The 10,083-nt window shown below is 45.8% G+C and overlaps 1 protein-coding gene across 1 annotated transcript; it reads left to right on the plus strand.

The window, feature by feature from the left end:
• Positions 1-1,980: 1,980 nt before the first annotated feature.
• Positions 1,981-3,012, plus strand: LOC127036081 (olfactory receptor 52R1-like). The gene has a single exon (XM_050926633.1). It carries the CDS (start codon positions 2,065-2,067, stop codon positions 3,010-3,012), a length of 948 nt encoding a protein of 315 aa, XP_050782590.1. The 5' UTR covers positions 1,981-2,064.
• The last annotated feature ends 7,071 nt before the right edge of the window (positions 3,013-10,083 follow it).

The raw sequence follows: 10,083 nt of genomic DNA on the forward strand, positions 1-10,083 counted from the left end.
TGTTCTCCCTTTCTCCGCTAGATTTTAGAGCCAGTTATATGTGTTTGTGTCTAGATATTTATATCCCCTCCAACTGCTGCCTTCACTTTGCCACTGAACAGAGTATTTAGCCAAAGTTGTTCACATTCTTTACTGCAGAATTTCTGCTTCTTAGCTATCTAATAAATTTTCCCAATAAAGAACACCCAGTTCTCACTTTTCTCTCAAATGTTTTCCTCCCAATCAGTTTTGCTGATAATTTGCTTCAGTTTTGAGGAATTAGCCCTTATAAAACACAAAGTTTCCATAGAAGTTACTGGTTGGGAACTGTTCTATGTTTGTCCATTTGAATGCAATCAGTTCCATTCTTTATTTTCCTCTCCACTATCATAATCCCCTTCTTTGACTCTTTTCTAAACTAAACAGTCCCACACTTTTCAGTCTGCAGATGGCAGCCTCCCCCATTCTCCTTGCCTGTCGCTGAAATCCCCTTTCTATCGGCTATATCCTTTATAGAGACTGAGTGACCAAAACTGAGTGCATGTCCATACTAGGGTATTCTCCATCCCATTCTGAGGCATCTGAACATTGTCTTTGTTTTGGTCACTGCTGAGAATGAGCTGATGTTTCTGTTAAGTTGCTCACAGTTACTTCCAGGTCTTTCCCTGAGTTTCTACCTCTGGTACATGTTTTCTCAAATCTTTTTGTTTTTCCCCAGTATTAGATTTTAAGCAACCGAGTGAACGGGGAATTCCCTATAGAATGGACTCTCTAGCCTGGCTTTCTTTGCATTAAGGAACAGTGATGGATAACCAGCATCCACTCTCGTGTTTCCTGCTGCTGCCTATTAAGGTTTCTCGCAACACAACATGTAGGAATTATTCTTGCATGAAGCACCATAAAATATAGAATTGGCCTTATTGGTGTCAATTGTTCATAATTCATTTATCTGAAGAGTGAAAATGTCATTTTTCAGTGTGTGAAGAGTGAACAATCTGCTTCACTCATTACCACAGCCTCCAGCAGTACATTTAGTGTCTCTGTCATAAACAGATAGCTAAGGGTTAATGTCTCTTTCACCTGGAAAGAAGTAACCTGAAACACCTGACCAGAGGACCAATCAGGAAACAAGACTTTTTCAAATCTGGGTAGAGGGAAGTTTGTGTCTGAGTCCTTTGTCTTGTATCTGTCCCTCTCGGCTATGGGAAGGATTTCTCTATTTCCGGCTTTCTAATCTTCTGTTTCCCAGTTGTAAGTACAAAAAGATAGGTTTCTTTTTTTTTGTAGTTACAAGTGTGTAGTTGCTGGAGTGCTTTGAATTGTATTCTTTTTGGATAAGGCTGTTTATTCATATTTCTTTTAAGCAATTGACCCTGTATTTGTCACCTTAATACAAAGAGACCATTTTTATGTATTTTTCTTTCTTTTTACATAAAGCTTTCTTTTTAAGACCTGTTGGAGTTTTTCTTTAGTGGGGAACTCCAGGGAATTGAGTCTGTGCTCACCAGGGAATTGGTGGGAGGAAGAAGTCAGGGGGAAATCTGTGTGTGTTAGATTTGCTAGCCTGACTTTGCATTCCCTCTGCGTGAGGGGGGAAGAGAGATTAGCTCTCGGTACTTCTGTTTTCCAAGGCTGGAAACGGGGAGGGTGGAATCCCTCTGTTTAGATTCACGGAGCTTGCTTCTGTGTATCTCTACAGGGACACCTGGAGGGGGGAAGGGAAAAGGTTTATTTCCCTTTGTTGTGAGACTCAAGGAATTTGGGTCTTTGGGGTCACTAGGGAAGGTTTTTGGGGGGACCAGAGTGCCCCAAAACACTCTAATTTTTTGGGTGGTGGCAACTTTACCAGGTCCAAGCTGGTAACTAAGCTTGGAGGTTTTCATGCTAAACCCCATATTTTGGACGCTAAGGTCCAAATCTGGGAATAGATTATGACAGTCTCCAATTAACATTATCTCTCCTTCCAGGCATTTTCACTGTGACCATCACCCTAGACCCTGCTCATATACAGGAAGTCAGGGGAACATACAGTGCATAAAGGAGACACCGTTCTACCTCAGAGTTGGACACCTTCTCCCCTACTCCATGTCAGATTCCAACACAACCGACTTCACCAACCCCTCCACCTTCATCCTGCTGGGCATTCCTGGCCTGGAGGCGGCCCACATCTGGATCTCCATCCCCTTCTGCACCATGTATGTCACAGCCATCTTGGGGAACTTCACCATCTTGTTCATTATTAAGAGAGAGCCAAGTCTCCATGGGCCCATGTACTATTTCCTCTGCATGCTGGCCGTCACCGACCTGATCATGTCCACATCCATCCTGCCCAAAACACTGAGCATCTTCTGGTTCAATTCCAGGGAGATCGATTTCAGTGCCTGCCTCACCCAGATGTACTTCATTCACTGCTTCTCAGGGATGGAGTCTGGGATCTTCGTGGCCATGGCTTTTGATCGTTACGTGGCCATCTGTGATCCCTTGAGACATTCCACCACCCTGACAAACCCTGTGGTGGCCAAGATCGGCCTGGCTGTGGTGCTGCGCAGTGGCATGCTCGTGCTGCCCTATCCTTTTCTAGCGAGAAGTTGGCCATATTGTACAACTAATATTATCCCACAATCATATTGTGAGCACATAGCCGTGGTGAAGCTGTCCTGCACCGACATCCATGTCAGTAGTTACTACGGGCTCTTTCTGGCATTCTCTGTTATTGGATTGGATATGTCTTTTATTGCTGTGTCCTACACCCATATCCTTTGGGCCATCTTCCACCTCCCCACAAAGGATGCCAGGCTAAAGACATTTGGGACCTGTGGCTCCCACATCTGTGTCATCTTAGCCTTTTACATCCCAGCTCTATTCTCCTTCCTCACACACCGGTTTGGCCACAATGTGCCCCTGCATTTTCACATTCTCATAGCCAACATGTACCTCCTGGTTCCCCCCATGTTAAACCCCATCATCTATGGGGTAAGGACCAAAGGGATCCGGGACAGGGTGCTCCAGCTCTTTACTCATAAAGGGACTTGAAGTTTTCTTCTTCTGCTCTGGATCTCAGAGCGAGCTCCATGCAGAGCTGCCTGGTGATGTTTTGCTTTGCTCTCTTCCTTGAATCGCTTACTGACCAGTCAAAAAGACATCAAATCATTTTCTGATCTTACTGCGCTGTGTCAGCATGACAAACTGAGGAATCAATTTATGTACAATTCATTGAGTGGCCACCTTTCTAATTGCTGGTAACTGGACCTCCGAGACCTGACCCCTTATTCTACCTCTTCGGCCAAGGCTGTGCCCCTGCTCTGCCCCTATCACTTGCCCCTCTCTGCCCCTCCCCCTGTCACTCACTGGATCATTTCCACCTCCCTCCTCCCATCCTTAGCTGCAAGGGAGACATTTCAGATTTTGTTAGGGTGGGTGAAATTTGAACATGATTCCATGGGCTTCTTGTGCTCTTGAAATCTCTTGGATTTTGGCATATAACTTAGCAATTAGCATTGTATCTAATTCCTATATAAAAGAAAGAAAGAGAAATAAGTATTAGACCCACTCACCTCTAAAATAACATGTTCTGACATCTTGTGGCAAGTCACTTAAAGGACACTGGTTAGGTTTAAAATTTTAATGTATATTCTTACTTTTTTACTAACTGTACACACAGAGAGATCCCATCAGGACTCCTGGGCTCTATCTCAGTTCTCGGAGGGCAGTGGGCCTAGTAGGTTATGGCAGATGACAGATACATCTGGGGTCTGTATAAGAACATCAGAATGACTATACTGGGTAAGACCAATAGTCCATCTAGTCCAGTATTCTCTCTTCCAACTGTGGCCAATGCACGTTGCTTCAAAGGAAATGAACAGAACAGAGTAATCATCAAGTGATTCATGCCCTGTCACCCACTCCCAGCTTCTGGCAAACTGTGGCTTTGGACATCATCTCTGCCCATCCTGGCTATTAGCCGTTGGTGGAGCTGTCCTCCATGAACTAATCTGGTTCTTATTGGACCCATGTTATAGTTTTAGCCTTGGCAACATCCGGTGGCAAAAAGTTATACAGGTTGACTGTGCTTTAAATAATGCTTCCTATTAATTTCATTGTGTGACCCCTAGTTGTGTGTTTTGTGAAGGAGTAAATAACAATTCCTTTTTTGATTTTTCAACACCAGTCGTGGTTTTATATACCTATAGCATATTGCCCTTTAGTCGACTGTTTTCATAGCTGAAAAGTCCAAGTCTTATGTTGCCCTTCTCTGAACCCTTTCCAATTCCATTATATCTTTTTCGAGATGGGGTGACCAAATCTACACACAGTATTCAAGATATAGGCATACCATGGATCTATATAGAGGCAAAATGATACGTTAATATCTTATTGTCTTATTAACTAACCCTCTCCTAGTGATTCCAACTTTCTGTTCGCTTTTTTGACTGCTGTTCCACTTTGAGTAGATGTTTTCAGAGAACTCTGAACAATGACTTCAAGATCTCTTTCTTGATGAGTAACACTAATTTTGACTCCATCATTTTGTATGAATAATTGCAATTATATTTTGCCATATGCATTACTTTGCGTTTATCAGCACTGACTTTCATCTGTCATTGTGTTGTCCAGTCACCAAGTCTTGTGAAATCCCTTTGCAACTTTGGACTTAACTATCTTGAGTAAATTTGTATCATCTGCACATTTTCCTACCTCACTGTTTACCCCTTTTGCCAGATCATTAATGACTATGTGGAATAGGACTGGTCCCCATACAAACCCCTGGGGGACACCACTCTTTACCTCTCTCCATTATCACCATTTATTCAACCCTTTGTTTCCTATCTTTTAACTGGAGTGCCTGGCAATGCTTTCTGCCCATCAAATGATGGTTAATTTAATTTAGAACAATCATTTTGTTATCTGAATCACCCTGTCTCTGTTTATAAACAAAGGCAGAGGCTGGGAGCCTCACAGAACTCAACACATTCCACAGTCAAGCTGTGCTGCAGTTAAGAGCTCCATGTGGGGCTAGGGTGTGAGGAGCAGACCTCAGGTATGAAACTCAGGGCAGGCTAGAGCCCACCTGACTTCTCTCCATGGTGCTTCTGGCCAGCTGGGCTCCCTCTGCTCTGGAGCTGGGTTGGAAGCTGCTGCAGCATGTCATGGAGCATTTCTGCAGAAAGGAGACAGCTTCAGATCAGCAGGGGCTAGCATGGGTTAATAGCCTGGGGCTTCACCCAGCCCTGCAGGAACTGGACACTGCCAGATCCCCTTTTTGTCCTGACTTCCCGGCTGAGAACTGGGTACCGGGCCACCCTAAATGTCACCCAGACACAGAAGCCAAAAAACAGATTGTTGGGGTAAAAGGGTGATGAGTGGAAACCCTATTAACTCACCTTTGATTTTATGAGCTATCTGTATCCTTATGTCTTTGGGCTTTTACTGTACCCATTGCTCCCATGGTTTGTGCTCAGAGGCAAGTGGCTGAGGAGGAGGCATCTGTGTATAAATAGGTTGGTCATTAAAGGCTACCAGCACCTAACGAGATCTCACAGGGAGAGAAGAAGGGAGTAACTGTATTTATATAAAATCCAGATTTCTCCAGCTTCTCTACAGAGGGGTGGGCATGGAAGGAATGGAAGCTCCCAAGAAGAGGGAACAGAGAGAGGAGTTTTGGTCCAGCCCTTTAAAAACACAGAGACTAGATGAGCTAGAAATAAGCTGCCACGGGATAAAAGAGAATGTGCTGTCATGGACTGGAAACTGGTTAAAAGATAGGGAACAAAGGGCAGGTATAAATGGTCAGGTTTCAGAAAGATGAGAGCCCTGACCTGTCCTGTGCACCTTGCTCCAGCAGAGGGCTCACAACTGCCATTCCCAGGTGGAAATAGGCACCTGTCTCCAGCCCATGAGCCAGGCTCATAGAGGCCCAAATCAGTGGCATTTAGGTGCTTAAGGACAGTTATGAAAAACTAGAAAAAAACCCATTGGATGATGATTCCGTGTGGACCCTACTGGGTGCCGTTTACCATCCCCCATAGTTACCAGTGGACTAGAAAGAAGTTCATGTGACCTGAGTGCATCATCCTGCTTCTTTCCAAATACAGCACAGAAAGGTTTGCTGAACGTTTCTGCCTTCTCTGCACCACTGTTAAGAGTGTTACCACCTCCATCTAGTAAAGGCCTGCATTGTTATTAGAATTTCCTTTGCTTCTAATATGCTAAAAAATCTTGTTATTATTTTCCTCAGCCCTGCTAGCCATGGATTTGTCTTTGGTGCCATTTCCGTCTCTTATCCATTTTCTCTTTTATAACTAATCATTTCTATCCATTGCTATCCACTTCCCCTGCTTTAGAAACACTGATGGACGATCTCCTCCTATCCATGGCCGGGGATTGACATCCATGCTCATCCTCCTTGAACTCTTTGAATTATGTGACACTGTTGCAAATTAGATACTTCTGTCTAACCTACTAGGCAACAGGAGTCCAGAGGGATGCACTAAAATGATCTGAATCCTTCTTGGAGGGATGCACCCAATTAGTGGTCATGGGAAACTGCACCTCCAGCACTAGACCGCTCCCTTGTAGACTCCCACATGGATCAGTTCTCTCTCTGGGCTTCTCAGCATCTCCATGCAGCCTCTGTGTGGGGAACTGGTCACACAACATGGACTCAAATGCCAGCAGTATGCAGGTGACACCAATCTCCTCCTATCCATCCTGTACGACCAAACTATTATCACCAAGATGGCCCAGGTCTTGGACAGAACAGCTGGGTGAAGCTGAATCCAAGCAAGACAAAGGTGATGCTGGGCAGAGCAAAGTATTTTGAAGGGTTGATAGACACACTGAAGCCTCCTTTGGCTGAAGGTTCACACCCACACCTGGGCAATACAGTCCATAGTCGAGGAGTGTTCTTGGATTCCTTGCTGACATTGAGCTTTCTCATACCAGCATCTGTGAGCAGTGCTTTCTACCTTGCCCAGTTTACTAGGAGGCTCTGTCCCATCCTGGTGGATAATGACCTGGCCGCAGTTCTGTGGGTGTCCATCACTCCTCTGTGGACTGCAGCCATGAGTAAGGGGACTGTTGTCCCTTACTAAACCTTGGTGGGGGGTTGGTTGGCCATTTCCCAGTACCAAAAGAAAGAGCTGATGGGAAATCAGGAAGCTAAGACTGACAGTCCCCAGGGCAATTGAGACCAATGCTCCAGGTCAGTCAGATTGACAGGCAGGCAGGCTGATGAGGGAATGAAGAGGCCGGGGTCCCATCCATAGGGTGAGCTCTTCCTAGGGTTGTCACCTGCCCAGGGTCCCTTCTCGCTCTATTCAGCTGCTCAATGCACCCAGCTCTGGACTGCTCCAGCTTCAGCTCCACTCTGCCTCAGCACTGCTGCCGCTCCTTTGCCTCCAGTGCAGCTCCCTAGGCTGCTTCTCCGGCCTCTCTGGTGCTGGTTGCTGCAGCTCCGCTCCCAGCAATGCTCTGGCCACGGTCCCAAGTCCTGAAATATATAAGAAGTTAGCAGTTTCCTGCTGGTCTTTCTCACCAAACCCAGCTGCTTGCATGACTTGCCCTTAGTGAATCCATGTCGACTGTTCCTGATCACCTTCCTCTCCTCCAAGTGCTTCAAAATGGTTTCCTTGAGGACCTGCACCATGATTTTTCAAGGGACTGAGGTCAGGCTGACCAGTCTGTGGTTCCCCAGGTTCTCCTTCTTCCTTTTTTAAAAGACGGGCACTAGATTTGCCTTTTTCCAATCATCCGGGACCTCCCCCGATTGCCGTGAGTTTTCCAAGATAATGGCCAATGGCTCTGCGATCACATTCGCCAACTCCCTCAGCACCCTTGGATGTGTTAAATCTGGACGCATGGACTTGTGAATGTCCAACTTTTCCAAATAGTCCTTAACCTGTTCTTTCACCCCTGAGGGCTCCTCCCCATACTGTGTTGCCCAGAGCAGCAGCCTGGGAGCTGACCTTGTCTGTGAAGACTGAGGCAAAAAAACCATTGAATATTTCAGCTTTTTGCACATCATCTGTCACTAGGTTTCCTCCCTCATTCAGTAAGGGGCCCACACTGTCCCTGACCTTCTTCTTGTTGCTAACATACCTGTAAAAACCCTTTTGTTAACCTTCATAGCCCTTGCTAGCTGCATTTCCAGTTCTGTTTTGGCCTGGATTAGGGACTGGATTAGTGTTTGCACTGGATTTGTTCTCTCCTGCTTGGTTCATTCCCTCCCATGTGGAATTGAAATTGAATGTTCCAGGCTGAGTCAGTGTGTTCAGGAGTGGCCTGGCTGGAGGGCATTTGGATTCCCATGGCTGAACACTCTGTCTGCTCATCTGGCTAATCAGGAGTATTTCTCCAGTGTGGAGCACTGGGCTGTGAGGAACAACATTCTGGAAATGAAACAACTGAAACTCCCAAGGACTTGAAACTCTTGGGCAATACAGCAGACTCCGGGAAGAGATTCAGGCAGAGTTTTGAGATATATCTATGCAAGCAGCTGCGTGTGGCGAAAAAGAGCGGCAGAGAATTGCAATCTTCTTAAACAGTGCAGGACTTGGGACAGTGGGTGTCTTTACTAGCCTGCAACTCAGGCTTTGTCTGCACTGGCACGTTTGTCGGTAAAACTTTTCTCTACCAGCGTTGTGAAAAAAACACAGACCTGACCGAGAAAAGTTTCACTGACGAAAGTGCCTGTGTGGACAGCCCCATGTTGGTGGGAGACGCTCTCCAGCCACAACAGTTCCTGCCGCACAGGGGTGGTTTAATTATGATGGCAGGGAGCTCTATCCTGCCAGCGTAGAGCGGCTACACAGCAGACCTTGCAGCAAGCAGCTATAGCAGTACATTTGTGCTGCTGTGAGGTGTGTAGTGCAGACATAGCCCCAGTGAGGCAGAGGGAGCAGATTATTACACTTTGCAGGATGTGAAGAGCCTTGTGTAGTGCAAAAGACCAGAACATTCGAAAGGTGAAAGTTTCACCTTAGGGCATCACAGACACCCAACATCACAATCTTTGCATTGGATACTGTACAATCATATAATAAGGGTGTCAAATATCAGGTGGCAGCTGTGTTAGTTTGTATATATGAAAACAACAAGGAGTCCAGTGGCCCTTTAAAGACTAAGATTTATTTGGTCATAAGCTTTTGTGGGTAAAAAACCTCACTTTTACAGATGCATCTGTAGAAATGAGGTTTTTTACCCATGAAATCTTATGCCCAAATAAACCTGTTAGTCTTTAAGGTGCCACCAGACTCCTTGTTGTGATTATGAGGATGAACATGGGTGTGCAGCGTGTTCCCCCAAGTTACAGCCCATCATACTGCGTTGGCAGGTTACTGAGTGAGAGCAGTAGTGGAGTCCCGGGGTTCGCACCTCACAGGAGCAGGGAGCTCACCAACTGCAGCTAGTTCTGAAAACCTCAGGTTCACTTTGAGAGGATTACAAAGGCTTCGGATCCCTCTTCCAGGCTTTCCTCTGCATCCCACCCAATGAACAGCCCCTGCCAGATCAGAAGTCCATTTCCCCCTTGGTGTGACAGAGAGACCATGCTTCTGGCAGGGAAGTCAGGATGTCTGGGTTCTGTCGATCATCCTGCCACCCAATCTCTATGACCTTGGCAATATAACATCTCCCTGTACCTCAGTTTACCTATCTGTTTAATGGGGCTGGGTAATAGTGACTATCCTTTATTATGTGTTTTGAACATCCGTCAATGAAAGGTGCTGCACAGTATGATGAGAGTTAATAGTGAGATTACTCTGATCCTTAGCAACAGCACCGTGTACTGCACAAGGTGCTGGTGTCTCCCCTCAGGCATCTTTCTATAGATCTCTCTGTCTGCTATCTACCCATCCCGCCTGAGACTTTACAGGGTATCAGACCCTACTGAGTTCTAAGCATTATCCCTATCAGTTGTAAATATATACAAATACACAGAGCAGCCAATTCCTCTCTGACTCAGCACAGAGCCCTAGAGTTCTCATCTCCCTTTGGGAAGGTCCCTTAATTACTGTTTACTCCTATTGTTAGATAAAGAGCACAGTAGCGCAGACAGGCTTGTCTCCAGCCTGTTGACATTCAGGTGCCACTTCTCTGCTAGAGGCC

The sequence above is a fragment of the Gopherus flavomarginatus genome, chromosome 1 (genome assembly GCF_025201925.1).
Source record: "Gopherus flavomarginatus isolate rGopFla2 chromosome 1, rGopFla2.mat.asm, whole genome shotgun sequence".
In the NCBI taxonomy this organism is placed as follows: domain Eukaryota; kingdom Metazoa; phylum Chordata; order Testudines; family Testudinidae; genus Gopherus; species Gopherus flavomarginatus.